General features: G+C 38.5%; 1 protein-coding gene across 9 annotated transcripts in view; it reads right to left on the bottom strand.

The window, feature by feature from the left end:
• The window catches only part of DMD (dystrophin), a 2,324,635-nt gene that overhangs the window by 673,342 nt on the left and 1,627,826 nt on the right, over positions 1–23,467 (bottom strand). For all 9 annotated transcript variants that reach the window (XM_045994540.1, XM_045994546.1, XM_045994545.1 and 6 more), the window contains one exon: positions 21,564–21,672. In XM_045994540.1, the coding sequence (XP_045850496.1) occupies positions 21,564–21,672 (109 nt within the window). The remainder of the gene's footprint in view (positions 1–21,563; positions 21,673–23,467) is intronic.

A 23,467-nucleotide genomic window follows, 5' to 3' on the forward strand; every position in this document is an offset into this window, starting at 1 on the left:
TCAAAGAGGGCACTATTATTTACACTGGGACAATGGACACAACCCATGTCTGCTCAGGGCAAACCAGGACTATGGTCTGATCCTAATATAAGTCTACTGTAATGGTCTAAGAAAGACATGATGGATTGGGAAAGGTCAGTATAGGAGAAATCAAAAGAGGAAAGCTGATCCAAGAAATATTTAGGAGAGAAAATCAATCGGATTTAGTGATGGATGTCCAGCAGCAGTGAAGGAGGAAGGTGTCGAAAATGATTCCCAAGTTTGTATTATAGGATGAGAGATGCTAAATTTGATTGCAGGAGAAATCATGTGGTTATTTTTGAAACATGTAAATGGAACTCTTTTTTTTTTTAAAGATTGTATTTATTTATTTGACAGAGAGAGAGAGAGATCACAAGTAGGCAGAGAGGCAGGCAGAGAGAGGAGGAAGCAGGCTCCCTGCTGAGCAGAAAGCCCGATGTGGGGCTCAATCCCAGGACCCTGAGATCATGACCTGAGCCAAAGGTAAAGGCTTAACCCACTGAGCCACCCAGGCGCCCTGTAAATGGAACTCTTAAGTAGGCCATTAAATACAGTATCTGGCATACAGAGAAAATTTCTTCACCTCTTATGACCTTTTCCTCTATTAGTCCTTTCCACTGTTTTTTTATTATTATTATCTTTGGGTCCACTGACAATAAGGCCTGGACAAGGACTTGGGTACAAATAGTACATGGGAGCTGATCCCTGGAAAGCAGGAATGAAGGATGAGAAAAGTGAAACAGAGAAAGCTGAAATGCCAACGTAATGTGTATTACTGAGATCACTATTACGGGCAACAGAGCCTGGATTCTGCCAGAACCGTTCCCTGTTCTCAAGAAGCATGGAGAAAGCTGATTCAAACTATCTTCTTGAAGGAAGAGAAGCTAAAAATATAATTATAAGCTCTCATTTCCCATTGGTTGAGAGTTGCTCATCATCAAAATTTCTAGGCTGGGTTATTAGCCCACAGGATTTGTGGACTCCTGGCATGTCAGAGAAATCCCTTAGGTAGAAAGTGGGAAAACAAGAGCTATTACCTTGATGATAAGCTCAATGTAGCATTGTCAGCTAAATAAGGTAAGTCTGAGCTCAAATAGGCCTGTCCACTGCAACTGCAACCAGAGGTAGGTCAAAGGCATGTGACTCCAGGTACCAGGGGTATCTACTACATTTGGAATAATCATGTTTTGGAAGCATGTGTTTTCTTTTGACAGTGAGATTTTTCTTACCTATAGATGATTATACAGAATATACCCATAGAGTTTAAAGAATAATTATAAAGCAATACACCATATTACACCCCCATCAAGAAATAGAATATTACCTATACCTTGAAACCAGCCCTTGTGTTCCCCATAGCAACACATGCTTTATCCTCCCAAGAAAACCATTCTCCTCAGTGTTTCCTCTTTGCTTTTCCTGCTGCTTTCTCCAGCTTGGATTCTATGGTTCATCACTTCAGCCAATCCTGTAGCCATTGCTGACTATACTTCCTAGTTGCTACTCTTCTCCTCCCTCCAGTATACTTTCAAAGCACATGTCTGGCAAAACAACACAGGATGAATCTTACTGTCTTTTCAATCCTACCTCCCCCTATTTAAAGAGAAACTTGAATGTCTGACTTGGTTCTGTATTGGCTTTCTATTTCTGACTTGAGCCACCCCTCAGACTCCTTTGTTGGCTTACCTTACTCTGGACATCAAATGTAGGAATTCCTTAGGGTTCTGTCCTAAGTCCTTTTCGCTTCTAATTCTAGATACACTCCCTTGGTGATCTCCACTTTTAAGCCTTCAGTTATTATGTGTTACTGTATATGCTGATAACTCTGGTATCCATATTCTAAGCCTAAACCTCTTCCCTGACTCATATGGCATCTCTAATTAGTGGTCTTGCTAGTCTCTCAAACCTGGTGTATACAAAATTGAATGTGCCATCTCCTGAACCCTAAAACATTCCACACGAGTAATTTCCACCACCATCTACCCAGTTTGTCTAGCTAACAGTTTGGGTAATCTATTAGAGTTCTCTGTATCTCTCCCCTCCATGTCCGATCAGTTTCTAAGACCTGCTGTTTCTTCATGTCAGTACCTCTTTAATCCATTCACTTACCGTCGTCCCCCCCCCCCCACAGTTGACATCATCATTCTCTCTACCTGGACTACTGACACAGTCTCCAGTGTTACTCCTCTCTCACCCATTCTCTACTCTTTGACCAGAGTAATCTCTCCGAAACCCAAATATGGTCACATCACTAGAATGCTCCAGTAGCTTTCAATTGCCTGTGTCAAGTTCCCTCTTGCCTCTAGTCTTTACTTATGCCATTTCTCCTGCCTGGAATACTCTCCACCCCCCAACCTGTTTCTTTATGTACACTTACTTATTCTTCAAGTCTCATCTTCACAATTCTTTTTTTTCCAGAAAGCTTTCCCTGACATCCACCAGCTATACCATTCCAGAATCGATTATGGTTCTTCCATAGCATTCTATATCCTAGTATTTGTCATATAGTTATTTAAATAATTGTCTTACTTTCTTGAAGTTCAGGAAGTGTGTTTATCTTGGTCAAGACTGTGTCCCTAGCATCTAGCATACAACAGGGCACACATTATTTGTTGAATTAGTGTATTGACAAATGAATGATACCAGTGCTTATAAATGCTCTTTTTTTAAAAAAGATTTTATTTATTTATTTGACAGAGAGAGATCACAAGTAGGCAGAGAGGCAGGCAGAGAGAGAGAGAGGAGGAAGCAGGCTCCCTGCCAAGCAGAGAGCCCGATGCGGGACTCGATCCTAGGGCCCTGAGATCATGACCTGAGCCAAAGGCAGAGGCTTAAACTACTGAGCCACCCAGGTGCCCACAAATACTCTTTTTTAATTAAAAAAAAACTTTTAAAAGACTTTTTAAAGACAAGTTTCAGATTTACAACAAAATTGAAAGGGAGGCACAGGGTTTCCCCATGTACTCCCTGCCCCCACACAGGCATGGCCTTCCCCATTACCAGTATCACTCACGAGAATTGTACTCTTTTGACCCAGGATGTACCCACACTGATCTATCATAACTGTCCAAGGTTTATAATATGTCTTAGCGTTCACTCTTCAGTTACAGTGTCTATGGGTTTGGAAAAATTTATAATGACATGCATCCATCATTATCATATAGAATATTTTCACTGCCCTAAAAATCCTCTGCACTCTCCCTATGCACCTCCCTTCCACAAGTCCCAACCACTTTCCACTGAACCCTTGGAAACCACTGATCTTTTTACTGTCTCCATGGTTTTGCTTTTTCTAGGATATCATGTAGCTGGACTCAGAGTATGTAGCCTTTTCAGATTGGCTTCTTTCACTTAGTAATAAGCATTTGAGGTTCCTCCATGCTCTTCATGGCTTGATAGTTCATTTCTTTTTTGTGCCAAATAATATTTTATTGTCAGGCTGTAACAATTTACTTATCCATTAACTTACTGAAGGACATCTTGGCTGCTTCCTAGTTTTGGCAATTGCAAATAAATCTGTTATAAACATCCATGTGCATGCATCCATCATGCATCCATGTGGACATGAGTTTTCAACTCCCCTGGGTAAATGCCAACGATTGTGATTGCTGGATCATATGGTAAGAATATGTTTTCTTTTGTAAAAATGAAAACAAAAACAAAAAAAAAAACCCAAACCAAACCCATCCGCCCCCATCAAACTATCTTCCAAACTACCTGTACCATTTTGTATTCTCATCAGTAACGAAAGACAGCTCCTATTGCCCCACACTCTCTCACCAGCATTTGGGGGATGGTCAGTGTTCTAGATTTTGGCCCTTCTTCCTAGGTTTGTAAGTGGTATCTCATTGTTCTTTGTTGTTGTTGTTTGTTTTTGTTTTACTTTTTCTTTCATTGTCTTAATCTGCATTTCCCCATGACAAAAGATGTGGAGCATTTTTTCATATGCTTATGTGCCATCTTTGTATGTTTGGTGACCCAACTGTTCAGGGCTTTGGGCCATTTATAATCATGTTGTTTATATTGTTATTTTTGAGTTTAAGAGTTATTTATTTTGTGTAACAATTCCTTATCAGATGTGTCTTTTGCAAATATCTTCTCCTAATCTGTGACTTGTCTTCTAATTCTCTTGAAAAAATATTCTCCTTCCATATATAAAATTAGAACCTACAGTTGGAGAAGGAACCTCACCACTAACTAAGAGTGTATTGGGAAATAGCTTCTCTTCTCCCCGATAGTGACATCTCCCACTGGCTCTGACTTTGTACTTTATCTGGTTTCCAACCTGTTCATTAATTAAGTTTTAGTCAGCTAAAATGGCATTATCATAGCCTTTTTCTGCTAGTTTGTGATGCTTCTTTGGGAGACGCTTCTACTTTTGTAGAAGAGTGCTAATGGTTTCAAGGCTCAAAGCAGGCTCCAGTGTGATATATAACACTGTCATCCCTAGAACTGGGAACAGTAATTTGATTTCAGACAATATAAAAATGATTACCTCTATTGAGGTACACCTAAGGGTGTCTCAATAATTAAATATATGGGACTTAATGTTTATAAGAATAAAATCATCTGATATCTAGTTGTCCCTTATTTTTGTATTTTTACTACTGAGATGAGAAAATGTTCTCTAAGGTGAGGACAAAATATTTTAGGCTTAATTCTCTTTATACAGGTATTACTAAATGCTTTTCAAACGACAGCAGAACACTCTTTAATACTTATAGCAAGTATTTCATACAATCTCTTCATTTCTACTATAAAGGCTTTACAAGTTTCCATCCTATGCTAGGCACATGGTATACCTACTTCTGAGTAAGCCTTTAAAACACTGTGGATAAGAAATCTTTTTCTCCTTGGAGGAAGCCTTAAAGTGGTTAGAGAAATACATTCAACAATCTATATTTCCTTTATTAGCTATTATGAGTCTATCAGCAAATATTTATCTAAAAAAGGGGTTGGTAAACTACATTTCTTATGCCAAATTTGGCTCACCATTTTTATAAATAAAGTTTTTTCTTTTAAACACAAGAGCACTCATTTGTTTATGTGCCACTGATGAATGCCTGTGCACTTCAGTAGCAGAGCTGACCTTCTGACCTTCAAAACCAAACATACTATTTGGCTCTTCATGGGGAAAAAAACAAAACAAAACAAAACAAAACAAAACACCTAAAACCTTCTCAAAGTAATTCATATCATTAATTAACCCAATTCTTACTGAAATAGCACATGCTATAAACTAATAACTTACGCTATATGAAGGAAGGATTTTTTACTGGCCCCACCAAATTATATCTTCCAAGCTTCAGAAGGAATCTACTAATTGCAACATGCTATGATTTGGTGAATAAATTCCTATTCTCACTAGTATAGTTTGGGCAACAATGCACTAGAAATAGAAAGATAAAAGCTAAAAAAAAAAAAAAAAGCTTCTGTCTTGAGTCCTTTCTTATTTAGTTTCCCCAACTACAGAAAATAATAATTCTCACTCTTCAGGGATATTTTTAAGATCAAAGTAGATAATATACACTTATAAAGAATTTTATTGCTTATGATCATTTGGCTTTCAATGTTTTGTTTTCTCCATTTCTAGCCTCGCTGACTGTAGTCATAACTTGTTTTAGTTGCTATTCATGTGTCAGTCTGGCCAACCTTATCATTCATTTAGTTCCTGTGCCACTGCCAATTTATTCCTTGAGTGTACATGTTTAGTATGGCTTATTACTGTCCTCATCTTTTCTGCCAACTCATTTATTTCAATCCACTTGCACTCCTGCCTTTCTCACACCAGCTTTTACTATTATCCCTCAGATTTATTCACATGTGAAAAATACATACTGGTTTAGGGGCACACTTAAGTGGGACACTGCCTAAGTGGAGAGGTCAGTGATATCCATTTTGATGAGTTCTAACAAGGCTGTTAACTGTGCTTCCTTTTATTTTCACAGAAATTTCCATATTGTCTAGTCCAGCAGCTCTTAGTATTTTTTTTAAAGCGTATAACCCCAGGTTCATGTGAAATAAAGAAAAAAACCTACCATAATAACCAATCATGAAAAGGAAGAGAGCAGGGGACAAGTTAAAACTGGAGATGAGAGGTAAATGGAGGTATAGGGACATAATAGAGAGGCATCTATCACTTTGAGAGAAGAAGGGGAGGATCCCCAGAAGAGAGGATAAAGCCCAGGTTCCTCGGTGGTGTGCTTGGTTGGATGAAGTCCAAGTCAATATTCATTTCAATTATTTCATGCTGAAGTGAACAATAGGGTCCACTTATTCACCACAGCTACTGAACAACAAAAATGCCAGGTAATATTTTGGAAAGCCAGGTCTGACCGAGAAGGTTGTGGTATTCCTTAAGAAGAGATTAAATGAAGCTTTGCTTAACTAGGTTTTTTAAAAATTAATTTTGAACTATAGCAGGGCACTAGACTAGAGTGCTTTGTGGTCTTTTCCACATCTACTTTTTATAATTCTGCTGCTGTACTGGCTGTTTGACCTTGTACTGACAGATACAAAACTGGGAGAATAAATAATGCTCAATAGTTACATTGTGGGAGAAACAGGCCTATCATCTCAATGCCTTTTTTTTTTTTTTTTTGGTCCCCATGGCCCTATCTTCCAGGGGAAGGGGAAAAGGAGAGAAAAAGAGAGAAAAAAATGAAAAAAACCTTACTATATATTTCTTCTAACAGAAATCACTTCCATAGATACAAGTGTAGTACTAAGTATCAAGGGTGCTACTATTTAAGACAAAGTCCACACACAGCTTTAATATAAGATTTTGATGTCATGCAAGAGAACAAAGAAGGGGGACAGAATATTGATATTGAGCTGTCCTTGGAAAATACATTACAAAAGTATGAACAATATGACAGAATTGATTCTATAGTCTATGGAGTCCACTGTATCATCTGCATTGCCAAGACCAAGAATATTTAACATAAATGTTTAAAGACAGGCATGGACTTGAGGAAGATATGGTTTCAGAATCATGCCATGTTTGCCTTGTACTTGGTTGTCTTTGGGATAACAACTCTAAGTATTACTCTTCCTATGGGGAAAAAGAAAATAATATGGTACCTATCTCATAAGGCTGTTGTAAGATCAAATGGAATGATGCACAAAGAATATTTAGCATCATGGCTGATACAGAGCAAGGCCTGTTAGCTCTAAGATAAATATTAGGTATGTTGAGGTCAATGCAAAAGCCAGAGGGAATAACTGAAATGAAACAGGTATTATTTTTGATAAAAGCTATGATATGTCTAGGTATTACTGGAATAGAAGCTGACTGTGAGGCCTTTGGGACCCTCTAACAGAGTTCACCATGAAGTGACAATGTTGTTTTGCCTGATTTACATCAAACCTTTGTTGTTAAGATAGATTTTTCTCAATATGCTCAATATGAAGCATTTATTCACTCAGATAATAGATACAAATCCGTGCATTCAAATGTTCCTCAGAGTCAGAGATCAAGATGGAAATCCCCAGAATCATAGAGATTTATGTCTATAAACTTGCTTATTATATTCTCATTCAAGGAGGTTGGAAGGGATAGTGTCAGCTTTTTAGCCAGAATCTTTTCATTACTTATCCCTGTTGGGGTTGCTGCACGTGCTGTGAGTGACCTCCAGAGATCCTCAAGCTGTATGCAGAGAGCAAATTGAATCTGAAAGCTTTATTAGACAAGTTTGTCTTTCAGCTGGTGAGAGTGGACGTCAGCCGTATTGGAAAAAAATAAAATTTCTTGTGAAACTGGGTCCTGACCTTGAAAAAAATCTCATCCAAAGCACACAATTCAATTCTGCATTACGTCCTTATTTGTTAAACACAGAGTGTAGGTTCAAAAGAAAAAGGCACATTTCACCTTAAACAAATAAGAATCAGGAAGGAAAATAATAGGGCTTCTCTTTTGATCTTGCTGGACTTAGTGAGCAAAAAGCTTATCACCACATCATAGAGTCAAAAAAAAATACTAATATGGAGGAAACAACTTTTTAAATTCACTTTGGGAAGTAAAACTACCTTTTCCACTTATAATCCACAGTAAACATTATAAGAAGTTTATTTATATCTTTTATCCATACATTTCTTCAAAAATAAATAACCCTGAGAAGCTGAAGTGACATCAAAGATGGACTAATTTGTTTTATATAATTCCTGTTTTTTTAGTGTTGAAGAACAATGATTTTTTTGAAGTTATGATAATTATCTCAGAAGCAAGAATTGGAGGTATTATAATTTTGACTTTTTGTTTTTCTATTGTAAGTCTATATTACAATTTAGGCACTGGTGTAGTTAATGCCAATAGCAATTTTGTTTAAATATTATAATAGGTAGAGTGAATGTCTGTTCAATGAACTCATCATGGATTGGTACACACAAAATATATTTTATAAAATAAAGAGAATAAAATATATTTTCTCAAAAAACATTTGGAATGAGAGAAGGAATAAAGTTAACAAATTTTCAGAGGGAGACAGCATGTTAGACCATTAAGTAGAGGTTCTCAATTTGGATATCAAGACATTGTCAAGAATGAGAGGTAAGAAACAAGATGCGGGCTGAATTTAGCCTGCAAGATTTGCATCAGAGCCACAGCATATCCCTATTTGAGCGATACTGCAGTCTTAACAAAGCAGGATTTACCACTGAGAATATGAGGATAAACGTATCTGTCAGTTGCTAAACAGAAAATAGGGTTGTGATATGTAAGAATACTGAAGAGCACTAAAATCAGACTCAGCAGATGAGGGTTTGAGTCCTGATTCTGCCACAAACCAGGTGGATAAGCACATAATCACTTAATCTCTCTGGTTTATAATTACATGGAAGGTTGACTTATTTGATACAACTCCAAAATAAATGTACTATGCATCTGGTCAAAATATATTAGCTGGCCATGTACTACACGCTAGTCATTGAATAAAAAGTCACATACACAAGAGGTTATACACTGATGTAGAAGATATAAAATAGTATCCTCCTGGAACTTAGAGTCTGTTAGGAAACAAAAAATATGACAAGAGTAATTTAGAAATCAAAATAATGATAAGGCTATGAAAGAGAAAAATGTGTTTTCAGATTGTGCAATATGAGGCTCAAGGAAAGAGTTCTGCAGAATAAAAGTTGCAAGTGAGATTTAAAGAACGAGTAAGGGGAGAGATCATCCAGGTGAAAAAGTAGTAGGTGTGGAAACCCTGAGCCAAAACATACATCAGACCATATGTCCAGAAGAAGCAGATGTGCTAAAGGAACTAAAAAAAGAAGAGAGATTAGGTTTTGAAGAAAAGGGGCAGGGGGACAGTGAAGCAAGAAGGGTAAGCAGGGAACCATTACATAAGACCTTGTGGGACATACTAATGATCTGGGGATTTATCCTAAAAGTAATGGGACACCATTCAAGGATTATAATAAAATGAAGTTTAAATGTTGTAGTATTATTCTTTGTGGAGCATGTTTCTATGGGGAATGGGCTAGAGAGAGGTAAATGCCATCAGTGAGGGGGCAAGGTAAAATTTGATGGTAACAGAAGGGATGGGGATGGCTGAAATAATTTGGAAGATATTTAAGTGACATCAGTAGGACTTGGTGATCAACTGGATAAGAAAACTGGAGAAAGAAGTATCCATTTATGATCACTTACTGGTACTGGCTTGAGTGGATGGTGTTGCCATTTCCTGAGATAGGGAATACAAGAAAAGAAGATGGGAGAATAAATTCACTAGTTCAATTTTGGACACAGTAGATTTGAAGAGTTGGAAAGCTGACCAAGTACAGGTAATAAGTGAGTTGTTGGATACATGGGTTCTCTTGAATTCACTAGTCAGTACCCTATCCCTCTACCACTCCATCCAAGTTTGTTAAATCCAAGGTTGGTTCTCAGGCCATCTTAATAGACTTATAGGTCACGTGTGACATGTTTTATCAACTCCTTCTCCTGAATTCACTTCTTTCACTTAGCTTCCAGGTTTCTGTCTCAGTTTTCCTTGTATTTCAATGACTACTCATTATGGTATCCCCAACCTGTTACCATTGGGGTCCTCCAGGGCTGTCTTTTCAGATCTTCTCTTTTCTATCTGCATTCACTCCTAGGCTTTCACTGGCATAACTTCATGGCTCAGCTATATGCTAAAAATTACATATTTATATCTCTAGACTGGATCTGTCTCTTAACATCCAGGCATATATACTTCCACTTATTCTTATTCTACATCACCATTTCAATAACTAGAAGGTATATGTAACTTAATTTGTATAAAACAGAGGTTTTATATATATATATATAAAACTTAATTTGTATAAAACAGAGGTTTTATATATATATAAAAATATATAAATATATAAATAAATATATATAATATATAAATATATATAAATTTATATATAAATTTATATATAAATATATAATATATTTATATAAATATAAATATAATATATAAATAAATAAATAAATATATATAAATATATATATATAAATATATATATAAAACCTCTGTTTTATACAAATTTTATACATGTTTTATATTTTATACATTATATATATATATATATATATATATATATATATATCCTCCCATCACTCTGCACCTTCTACCATCTTCCCTCACTTGGTAAATGATTACACCATTCTTACAGTTTTTTCAGGCAAGAAAACCTCATCAATTTTCTCATTCCCCTTATCAAATCTGTCAACCGATCCTGTTGGCTCTAGCTTTTAGACACATCCAAAACCTGTCCACCTCTCATCATTTCCACTCTCCCTACTCTGGACAAAATTATTATAGTTTCTCATCTAAATTATTCAATAAGTCTCTTAACTGGTCCTCTCTTGCTTCTCCACTAATCTTCTCCTTACAGTATATTCTTAATGCATCCAGAAAATTTTTTCCAAAACTTATGTCAGATTATCTCACTGCTGGGCTCAAATGCTTCTATTGGCTCTTTCTCTTACAAAGTAAAAGTCAAAGTCATCCCAAGGGCATTTAAAACTCTCCTGATCTGACCTTCACTCATAACTGCTATCTTCTTCATTCAATGTGCTCCAGCCACACTTGTTCTTCTGATGTATGTCATGTTCCCCTGTCATGGCATTTGTTAGAATGCCATCCCTGGAATTCTGCAGCCTAGAATGTTCTTCTGCCAGCAATCCACATGGCTCACATTCTGACCACATTCAAGGCTTCACCTAAATTCTGCCTTTTCAGAGGCACCTGGGTGGCTCAGTGGGTTAAGCCTCTGCCTTCGGCTCAGGTCATGATCTTAGGGTCCTTGGATCAAGCCCCACATCAGGTTCTCTGCTCAGCAGCGAGTCTGTTTCCTCCTCTCTCTCTCTCTGCTTGCCTCTCTGCCTGCTTGTGATCTCTGTTGAATAAATAAATAAAATCTTAAAAAAAAATTTTGCCTTTTCAGAAAAAGTGTCTTTATTAGCCTCACCCTCGTACTCCATACCCACACTCCTTACACTCTTCTCTGCTTTCTTTTCCATTGCAGTTATCACTTCAGAACCTGTGAACATATTGGAGCACCTGGGTGGCTTGGTCAATTAAGTGTCTGCCTTCATCTCAAGTCATGATCCCAGAGTCCGAGGATTGAGCCTCTAGTTGGGCACCCTGCTCAGCAGAGAATCTGCTTCTCCCTCTCCTTCTGCCCCACCCCTCCCCATCCCCCTGCTTGTGTTCTCTCTCTCACATAAGTAAATAAAATCTTAAAAAAAGAACCTGCAAACACGCTGTATCTATTTTCTTTATTGTCTATCCCCACAGAAACATTAGCTCCATGAGGATACAGATACTTGTATATTTTTCTGCTACTATATTTCTAAGTTAGGGTGCAAACCCAGAACTCAAAAGAGAGGTGTAGATTTAAAATAAGGATGTGAAAGTTTTCGATGTATCATGCAAGTGGATGTATCATGCAAGTGGATGAGATTATCCAAGAGATTAAAATATGTAAAAAAAAAAAAAAAAAAAAAAAAACAAATCTCCATTACTTGCAACATTGAGAAGCTACTTAGAGAAGGTTAAGCCAGCCAAGAAGCTGCAAAAGAGTAGCCAGGGAGATAAGAGGAAACACAGAGTGATGCTATGTATGCAAAAGGAAGAAAGAAATGTTTCAAACCAGGAGTGGCCAAGGACATTAAATGCTACTTGGAGTTTAAACAAGATGAAGATTGAAACAGTATTTTAACATAGAGGTCATTTCTGGCCTTATGGCATTTTCAGTGGTCTGATGGAAGGATTCAGTGAGGCTGCAGTGAGGGTTGAACTAGATTCAGGAATGAAGAGGACTCTTCCTAGAATGGTGACTGTGGATGAGAGGAGAGAGATTTGCTAGTACTGGGAGGAGAATGCATGGTTGAGGTAGAATAGTTCTAGGATGGGGAAAACATGATCATGTATAAATGTGGCAGATGAAATCATGTGAGTCAGTTTAAAGATACTTTATATTATAAGGGAAAACCTTTTGGATGTTCCAGTATAGAAGGACATGACTGACTAAGGTAAAATGATGGAAAAATATCAGATCCTCAACTAGTGGCCACATTCATTATGAGTTAGTAGTACATTACAGCAGGTGGCATGATATCATTGTATAAAAGTTGGAAAAGGGTAGGGAGACCTTGTGATCTGAGTCAAGGGAGACCTTGTGATACTGAGTAGCCAGTCATTATGGGACAGGGTCCAATCATGAAGCCTACAACAGAAAAACAACATGGAAACATACTTGGGAAGAGTAGAAGAGGGGCCACAGATATATTTAAACATTTGAGAAACAGCTTTTTTGTTGATAGGCTATGGGTACTCACCTGATTTATGTGAAAAAAACAAAGTGTGAGGGAGATTAAGTAACAGACTTTGGAAAATGTCTAATAAAGTGAGCAGAAATGTTTTCTTCTACTCAAAAAATGATTTAGACAGTAACTGGAACTTGGGTTAAGCAGTTGAAAGACATATCTTGAGTGTAACAGCAGTAGTGGAACTCCATCTACTCTTGACTCTTTAAGAAGAGAGTAGGTAGTTAACCTTAAGATTGTTTCTAAGAAGGAGAGAGCCTTTCCGGAAGATAGTGGAAAAGAATGAAAGACCTCTCAAAGACTTTTCAGATCACAATCTTCGAATCTAAAATTTAAGTGCAAACTGCTATAATTTCCTTTGGGAATCCTCTTTCTTTGAGTATAAAATTATATTCAATTTTAAACTGATTCAGAAAAATTTTAGAAATACATGGAGAAGTCTTTCCTTTGTGGCCTGTGGAATGTCTATTCTCATGACTATGTTTAAATAATTATAATTTCCACTTGATAATAGCCTGTGAAGAAATTCAACAATACCATGTATTCTGTAGTGATTTCCAAAGGTCCTTTTCTAGAAGGAATTAAATAAGAAGACTAAGGTAATTTTACTGAAATGAACACTTTATTTCTGTTAAAATGCAGGAGATATATATATATATATATATATATATACACATATATATATAAATGAAAAATCTCTTATGAGCAGAATACTTTATTTAACTATCGATGTTATTCTCCTCCTCCAACACACACACACACACACACACACACACACACACACACACACACACACACCCATGCACACAGTGAAACTTCCAGGAATGCTTCCAGCAAGCATTACAAGTGATGGATTAGAACTTCTTTTCCTTTGCCAGTTCAAACCTCAAAGCTTGGCTCCAACCAGAGATGGTAACCAAGCAATAAAACTGCCAAAGGTTAAGAGACAGAGAAAAAAGGGAACATCATCACAAAATGGATAATTAACATCTAAATACTCTAGATTTTACACTCTATCGCCATCTTGCATATTAATAGCACTGCTGTATCCACCCTGTTAACCAGGGAACTTTGTCAGAGAACCTGGCCTGGGACCAGGGACTCCCACTTGTTTGCATTAGAAGGACTTTCTTCAGATCAGTGTAAGCAATACTAGGGCCTCCCCAGCAGAGTTTCCTGCTGTCACCTCCCCTTATACAGTGTGCCATTTCAGTGTATTTTGAGTACCCTTGTTCACCCTCATCTCACTGATGCAAACAAATATGATTTAATTGATTAATTAATTAATTTACTGCTGCCAAGAGTTGGAGAGCCTCTGTAATTGCTCAGAGATTTGAACTATCTTGAGGAAGGTCTAAAATAAATTTCTTTTACCATTACCATAATTGATTAGGGGGCTTCATATTTTTGGTACAAAATCTTACTCTTAGTATATTAGACCTGAGAAAGTTTTTAAGATTTAGAGGGGTTTTTTTTTAATATTTTATTTATTTGACAGAAATCACAACTAGGCAGAGAGGCAGGCAGAGAGAGAGGAGAAAGCAGGCTCCCTGCGGAGCAGAGAGCCTGATGCAGAGCTCGATCCCAGGACCCTGAGATCATGACCTGAGCCGAAGGCAGAGGCTTTAACCCACTGAGCCACCCAGGTGCCCCAAGATTTAGAGGTTTTAATTATAAAGCTGATGACTGTATATATGTACCTAGGTGTTTTCAGTAGAGTGATCATCAGTTCATGAGGCAGAGAAAGCCCTGGATCCACTGGAACTGATGTGGCCTAAAGGTACAGTGCAAGCAGAGTCAACAGTGGGGAAACAGAGGAGCCAGGAAAGGATATGGGTGGCCCTCTTCCTTGTGTGTTTTTTGCTTGTTTTAAGTAAACTCTACCCAGCGGGGGTGCTGAATACTTGACCTTGAGATCGAGAGTCTTATGCTCTATGCACTAAGCCAGCAAGGAGCCCCTCCTCCTTGTGTTTTTGAGAATGATGGGAACTCAAATGGGGAGTAAGAAGGTGAGACCTGACAGCTTCCTTCCTTAGACATGATCCTTGCAGATAAATAAAGGGTATTTTCATAAAAAATTATTTTATCACTATTTAAATTAAACAAATAAATGGTATGCTGAGATTACATTTAGGCTCCAATTAACCTCATGCTTTTATCGAACTGCCTAGATATTTAAAGTATTACTGAAGTAGCTTTGGAATGCTTTAATTCAACTCTAGAGAGGCAAGTGAAGTTCAAATAGTAAGTGTATAAATAACCTTCTATGTGAGTATTTGATATTTAAATATAGCCTTCAAAAATTTGAATGAAGATAATTGAATCACTGCATGCGATATGCTGTTCTGATTAATAGCATCAACTTTGAAATCACAGAGACCTAACTCTGAATACCCACTCCGATGCTTACTAGTTTTATAGCTTTGGACAAATTATTTAATCTTTCTCACCCTTGATTTTCTCATCTGCAAAATGGAAATCACAACACAATTCATTCAAAAGGTAGAACAATGGCACGAATTCTAAGACCTGTTGTATTAATTTAGTTTCCCCTGGAGTTGGGATTTGAGTACAAGTAGTTTCACTCGTATAAGATACCAGAAAGCTGTGTTGGAAGAGTAAAGAAATGAAGAAAAATGGGAAGAAAGTCTACACAAGGCAAGCTAATGAACAGGTTATCACTGTGGGCAATGGTGGCTCAACCCACTGGATACCTGTGGTTTGGAACATTGCTCTGGAGTGGTTCTACCCAAGAAGTGAAGATGAGATATTTATCCATCCCTTCCTGTAAATGAGTGGTTGAATGCTGTTCCAGGGATGCCTTCTCCCCAGCACTTCTCCCCAGCACTGCCTTGCAAGTGGGTGAGCTTCTCCTGTGGAACAGAGCACCTGAGAAGAGTCACAAGTACTTGAAATTAGAAGCCTTGGGGTTTATAGGAAGGACTAGTGCTGAGGGGATTAGAGCAAGTAACCTGCCTCTATTGGGTTTCTGGAAATAAAATGTTAATGGAACTACACTCGTGTCTGTTTGTTTATTTATGTATTGTCTATGGTATAGCTGCTTTGAATATACATTGACAAAGTTGATTACATGACCCCCAAAGCTGAAAATATTTACTCTCTGGCTCTTTACAAAAAGTTGGTAGCACAAGTGAGATTAGAATTTAGGCTTCTTGACCTCTAATGCAGCAATTTTGTGATTACACTTGAGACTTGCTCTCTCCAAAATTAATTACAGGAAGGGATGGTTTTACCAGTGTTTAATCAACTAGAAACCTCTATTAACGGGCATTTCTATGTGTCTATATATACAATGGTCATTCATTTCACAGTTATTATCCTGGGACACTTGAAGAACTCCAATATCCTGACTTGGAGTCTTCACAATTAGTATGTTCTATATGCAATTTATTTCGAAACTGCTAAATTGGGTATTGTGGAATGCGAACATTCTCAGCCCCAGCAGCTTGCAGTTAAGAAAGGATTCGCATTGACATTTACAACCAGATTTGCTGGCTCTTTGTCTCCATCTGCCATGCAGTCCTTCAGTCCCATACGAAGTCCTATCTACCTAAATGTTCCCTAGAGTCTCTCAGGGAGCTCTGTATAGCATGGCTATTCTCCTCCCTGATGTCTGAGCTGCTTGGCTAGGCCAATACTGCCTGGGCTTAGTGCTCTGTCCATCTTCTTGAACTTTCAAGCTACAGAGCTTTGGGGGGGTAGGGAGAGAAGTGGTGGTGCTGAAATAGCATGGAGTTCCCTCTGGCATCCTCAGTGCTGGATCTCAGTCAAATGCCACTCCACACTGCACACAGGCACACAGATGAACTGTCACCACTCGGGCTCATGGTAGTAGTTCTGAAAGCACAGTCCCAGAACCAGTAGCAGTAGCACCACCTGGGGACTTTTGAGAGATGCAAGCTCTCAGGCCTCACCCCAGATCTCCTGACTCAGTAATGCTGGGATCGAAGCCTAACAATGTGTGCTGTAATGAGAAATGGGTGATTTTCATGAAGGTAAAGCTCAAGAACCACTGATATAGGGCAATGGATACGATATAGACCAACACATTTACCTTGGCTTTCCCCCCTTTTCCCCAATGTAATCTGAGTGAAAAGAGGACCCCAATAATGTCTCCCATCCATGTACACAGCCCCTTTGCAATGACATTGCAGCTCTTCTTTCAAGAGATGGTGTACCTCTCCACTCCCCGAGGAGAGTGTCTGGCCTGGCTTTACCACTTGCTCTGCCAACAGAATGAAGCAGAAGTGATGTATGAATTCCAGAGTCTAGGTATCAAGAAATCTTGGTGCTCCCACTGTCACCCTCTTAATACTGTCCTGAGGATGCCATATAATGAAAGCTCAGTCTAGCCTACTGGAGGAGGAGAGGCCTCATGAAGAACCAAGGTTCTCCAGTGAACAGCTGGCTAGCAGATAATTTTTATTTTTATTTTTATTTTTTTTAAAGATTTTATTTATTTATTTGACAGAGAGAGAGATCACAAGTAGGCAGAGAGGCAGGCAGAGAGAGAGGAGGAAGCAGGCTGCAGATAATTTTTAAAAAGATTTTATTGATTATTTAAGAGAGAGAGAGAGAGAACAAGTGGGGGAAAGAGCAAAGGAAATGGAGAAGTAGGCTCCCTACTAAGCAGGCAGCCTGACACACAGCTCAATCCCAGGACCTTGGGACTGTGACTTGAGCCGAAGACAGATGCTTAACCGACTGAGCCCCCCAGGTGCCCCTGGCTATCAGATACTTGAGTGAGTCTATTTCCAACCATCTAGCTCCTGTTGAGGGGCTAGAGAAGTGCATGCACATGACCAACCCCCTAGCAAGACCTTCAGTATCACCATCCGGCTCATCACAACCCAAACTGGAGGCCCACAGAATCATGAGCAGGTAAATACCTCTTGTATTAGGCCATTACATTTGTGGTGTTTTTATGTAGAGATAGGTAACTGATACACTCAGGTATCCAAGCAACAGTGACTCGAAAAAAGTTTTTTTTTTCCCCCAGCATGCCTATTTATCTTATAAATTGAAACAATTTATATAGCTCAGGCAGGACCACCTTATCCTATTATATAATTTAAGTAGGCAGCCATACAGGAGCTTAGCTTATTATTTTTCAAAAAGCCCTCAGGGCCTCAGTTTCCACACATAAAAATATCCAGCCAGATGAAAATTTCAATGACTATTCCAGGTTCAGAGTTCTATAGTTCTAAGAAATTCAAACAGAATAAATTAATTTCTTCTACTCCTTAAGAAGAAAAATCACAGCAACATATCTCACTTCTTCTCCTCATACATCGAAGATTGAGTTAAATAACATTAACTACTGGCTAGCTGCTTCCATATCTAGAATTTCCATTAGCTTCTTGGACAGAGAGATAGTGCAAGGCACAGCAAAAAAGCAAAACAAAACAAAACAAGATAAAACAAAACAAAATAAAACATAGGCTTTGGAGCCTGACACGCTTGGACTGGAATCCTGGCTCTGTTTCTTCCCAGCTGTGTGATCTTAATCTAGCTATTTTCCTCTCCAAGCTTTGGGATACTCACCTTAAAAAAACTGTGCGTTTATGTATTTTGCAATTATTTTGAGGATGAAGGTATATATGGAAAAGCGATATTGTATTGCTTTTTGCATTGTAGGAGTGCATTGGAGAAAACTTGCTGTGATGAGTTCTAAAAGTATATTGTATTACAACATAGTCCATGAGAAAATAATCATATATATGAAGCAGTCTACAAATTAGATTCTCCTTTTCTATATTGTATTTATTCCTGATTAACTTTCTGGAAGTCAGGAACATAAATAATATAAATAATTCTTAATTCTGATGTTTAAACCACCACACTAAAGAAAGAATGCTCTATTTGAATAAAAGCAGCTCTGGATCTACCAGCCTCCTTACTGATGCTTTTCATTCAACTGTGCATTTCACATTTTTGCTTTATGCCCAGTTTGTGTCAGTTTGCTACAGGGGAAGAAAAGCCCCTGCTTTTGAGAAAATTTCTCTGTCCCTCAGTTCTTCTCCAGCTCTTATCCCAACCCCACCAGCTCCCCCTGTAGCTTGGAGCTTGAGGGCATTCCCAGACTCTACCTACTGGCAGCAGTGTGGAGGGAGTAGGGGGAGGTGGGGCTGTTAGGTGGGGGAGAAGGAAGTAGGGCAGGAGTGGAGAAAGGTGCTGTTAACCACTGCTTCAGCCACGTGTCCCCTCGCCTCTGCTCTGGTATCACTGGTCTTTTTTGATATTCTCCCATCTTGCTCCACTTCAAGGCCTTTGCTTGGGCTGTTCTCTCTGTGCCTACTAGAATAGTTTCTTCCAGATAAATGCATGGCTCACCTCCTCACTTTCAACAGCCTTCTGATGTCTGCAAATGTTCTTAGTAGAGAAGCTTTCCTGACCAAACTATGATCATGTCTTCATTTCCATTCCCTTTCTCTCCTACACTGGTCTTCTGTTCTCCATAACTGCATTTCTCAAACTTCAGTGTGCACACTGAATTACCTGGGAAGCCTATTAAAACACAGATTCTGATTCATTGGGTCTGGGGTAGGGCCTGACATTCTGCATTTCTAGCAAGTGCCCATCTGATGTCAATCTATAGACTACACTCTGGAATACCTGACAGTATTGAGATCGTATCTGTATTCTTCTTTGTTAGCTCATTATTTTTCTCTCCCAGTCAGAGTACATGTTTCATGAACAGAGAGACTACATTATTTGATTTATTATTTTCAGCACCTAGTATGATGCCCAATACACAAAAATTACTCAGTAAATACTTATCAAGTGAATAAATTACCTATGTTGTTGGAAAATCAAATTGGAATTTGGAATGCACTTTCCATTACAAACATTATCGTTACATTTAGTTACTTTATAGGTTAAATAGATTTTGGTGCCCTCACTTTACAAGTTGCCTACCATGTGAAAAGTGGTTTAAGTAGGAGCAGAAACATTCAGAGTTCAACAAAACTATAAACAAATCATTGGAGCCCAATCTTTTTAAAGAGTTACAGAGTGAGATTGAACATAACAGAGAATGCTAGAGAACAAATGCCAATAAATGATTATATAGGAACAAGCTATGCATATGTACTGAGGGAACCAAAAATTATAGGTCATAAAAAGAAATAAACCTGATATAATTACTTGAATATAAACCCTGACATAGCAATTTTAGTGTCCCAGATTGACAAAATAAAACAAAAGTAAAACAAGAATGCTTGCACAACTTTTTCAAGTTTCCAATATCATGAAATGGAACCTGATGAGTGCTCAGAAACCTGAGGGGGCACATGAGACACACTGTCCCTAGATTCTATGACCTCTTTTAACCCAAATGCTATATATGCCTTCTATTGAATTATCAGTGCGCTCGCCTGTTTATGATATTGCCAGTGTGATTTCTACTTGATACAAAATAAAAATCAACTTTGCTTGAAGAACCAGTCACCATGCTTTAATACTTAAATCATTTGATTTTGAAAAACAGACAAGGCAAAAAAGAAAAAAAAACCCAAACAATGACCCCCCAACCACACCCCTAAGATGTTTTTAGTTCTGTCTAATTACAGAATTGGCACAGCCAAGTTTTTTGGCTCCTTTCCCCTGAGATCCAAAGCCAGCATTAACACTACCACGAGATTTTATGCATACCTTCCATTAACAAATGAAAAAAAAGTGAAGAAAAATAAACTGAAAATATCAAGAAAAACAAAAGTCAAAGCTAGGGCTAAATGAAGAAACATTCCAACCCAATTCTGCTTGTGGTAGTCATGGTGTATTTTTCTTTTTCCAGAACAAAACATGAAAGAGCTCTTAAAGTTGTTCTCCAAAGGGGATGCGGGAATTTGTGTACCAGGAGGACCATGTGCATTCCTATGGTTTCAGCAATTTGTATCGGCCTATTGGAAGAATACCGTCCAAATGATGGAGCATTCATTGAGACAGACATTGAGACGGAATCCACACATATCTAGCATTAGTTGGTACTCAGGTACCTCACCCTGATCACCTCTTCAGGAACAACATCCATCCCTGCTGCTGGTATTCCTTATTAGGAATTACCTTTGGCCCCAGAAAAACTCTTTCAAGGTCTCACTTTCACCCCAGTAGGCAGCCCTAAAATGAGCAAAGACTGGTTGGTGGAGGAATACAAAGGCTATCCCTCTTCTTGCCCTTCCAGAGAGCCTTTGGAGCCAGCACAGATCTCAGGCTCCCGTGGAAGTGGCTGAGACCACTACTATAGTCAAATGACCCTTCAGGGGCGCCTGGGTGGCTTAGTGGGTTAAAGCCTCTGCCTTCGGCTCAGGTCATGATCCCAGGGTTCTGGGATTGAGCCCCGCATCGGGCTCTCTGCTCTGCGGACAGCCTGCTTCCTCCTCTCTCTGCCTGCCTCTCTGCCTACTTGTGATCTCTGTCTGTCAAATAAATAAATTAAAAAAAATGACCCTTCAGCCTCTTCCACTGTCCACTCCCTTGTACCTTTCTTTGTCATAGATGTAGCTCCAGAGAACAGATCCCAATATACTTTTGTCATCCCGCATTATGAATCAGAGCCCATTTCCAAGGAACATAACTATAAGGCATTTTGCACAGTAAATAACACTAAAGCTTATTCCCATTTTTATAATTGCAGATTTTCCCTTATGTCCAGAGATCACCTCACTGTCATGTTTTCGAACAAATGGCTACAGCCAGAGAGTACGTGATTCTGTATACTTACGGGCTCTGACAGTGGTCAGTCCAGGAGCCGGGCCAGGCTGCTTTGCTCTCAGCTCTTGAAGTAAGTGGGTTACTGCCTTCCAATCAGAGCTCAGATCTTCCAACTTTCTCTTTAATAGAAAAGCATACATGTTATTTATTTGATTAACATCTTAAAGATAACTTAATTCATGTTGTTACTAATTCATTTTGTGTATACATTATTGTATTTCTATTGTACTTTTCTTCTAAATTAATTGTTCTAGGTAGAGTTCCTTTCAAAGGTGTTACAGTTATTTTAAGCCAACCACCCTACAAACATTTATTGATTGTGTGCTGCATTCAGACTCTTGCTCCAGGCACAACTTCATTTAAAGGAAGTAGAGTGCAAACCTTAATGAATGGAAAACAAACACAAACAAAAAACATTGTCATCTCAGCAACTGTCTTCACCCTTTTGAAGAGTATCTAGTGTGACTGCATACAAGAATTATCCAGAGAACATCAGAAAATACTGTAATGCCCTGAATCACCCCAGGTCAATTATATTAGAACCTCTTAAAGGGAGATGCTGGGGTACACATGGGGATATGACACTCAGAGTTCACTTCAAGGAAGGATGATTGTCCTAAATGGTGGAAAAGATGGCAGTGGTCCTTCAGGGACTCTCTCAGCTGCAGAGAGCTGCCTTGGGCGTGCCCTCTCCAGGGAGCCCTTATTCCTTGACCAATTAAGGTGAGGGTATAAAGGCTCGGCCCATTTTGCTCAGAGCAGGATATTTCTGAAGTGTAATTTCAACTGCAGGGCTCCCCATGAAGTCATCAAGCCTATATGTGACCAGCAGCATGCTGGTATGTGTTTAACAACTGACTCTCTGGACCAAAAAAAAAAAAAAAAAAAAAATCCTAATTTTCATGTTTGCCAATTTCTGTGGTGTCAATGCTCCCACCATAGCCAGTTTTACTTTACCAAGATGTCAAGTGGCTCACAAACTGCCTGAAAACTTGACAGAAGACCCTCAGGAGCAGATATGAGGTGACTCTAGTACACCAGTGGTTTAGCCATATGGTTACTTATTGCCTGTAGAATGTGAACAGAAGTAATATACATGGGGACTAGGATCAGGCTTTTAAAGAATGTGTGAGGCTTCTCTACCCTTTCTGCTGGCTGGAAGCAAAGGAGTCTAAGGTCCTAGGGAAAACCTTTTCAATCGATTTGGGCTGGGGGGAGGAGAGAATTAATCCTAATGCCCTGAAGCAGCAGTTCTCATACTTTGGGATCAACAGAGTCACCTGAAGGCCATGTGAAACCACTGAGAGCTAGATCCGAGCCCCAGATTTCTAGATTCAGTAGATCTTGGATGGGAACAAAGAGCTTGCACTTCCAACAATTTTCTAGTTGATGCTGATTGTCCAGAACCAAAGCCTAAGGTGATCAATATACCTAATGAGTTATCTAAGCATCAACAATGGACTAGATATGTACCATTCTTAAAAGAAATAAGAAAAAAAGCCTTTCAGTCATTTTCTGTAGCATTTAATTCTCTTAAGAAATCCTAATTAAGAAAAGCTGCCAAGGGAATAAGTCCTAAAACAAATACTAAAAATTCATCACTTCCTAATTTATATCATCTATGCTCTTGAGGTTCCTTATGTCTATTGTGTCTGACATGACAGCAAACCAGGGCTTTTAATTTTTTTAGTCCACAGTGCATGTTGTGAAACATTTATTATCACATCAGTGAATATAACTCTTTATTACTGAAACATAAGCCTTGACTCCAAAAGGAAACAAACAACACCTCTGATCAATGAAGAACACTACCACTGAAAGACATGTCATGTGGAAGATATTTTTCCATTCTGACCTCAGAGTTAAACGCTGAGAATTAAATAAAATACGGATTTTGTCTCCTCATTCCCTTGC

The sequence above is a fragment of the Meles meles genome, chromosome X (genome assembly GCF_922984935.1).
Source record: "Meles meles chromosome X, mMelMel3.1 paternal haplotype, whole genome shotgun sequence".
Taxonomy (NCBI): domain Eukaryota; kingdom Metazoa; phylum Chordata; class Mammalia; order Carnivora; family Mustelidae; genus Meles; species Meles meles.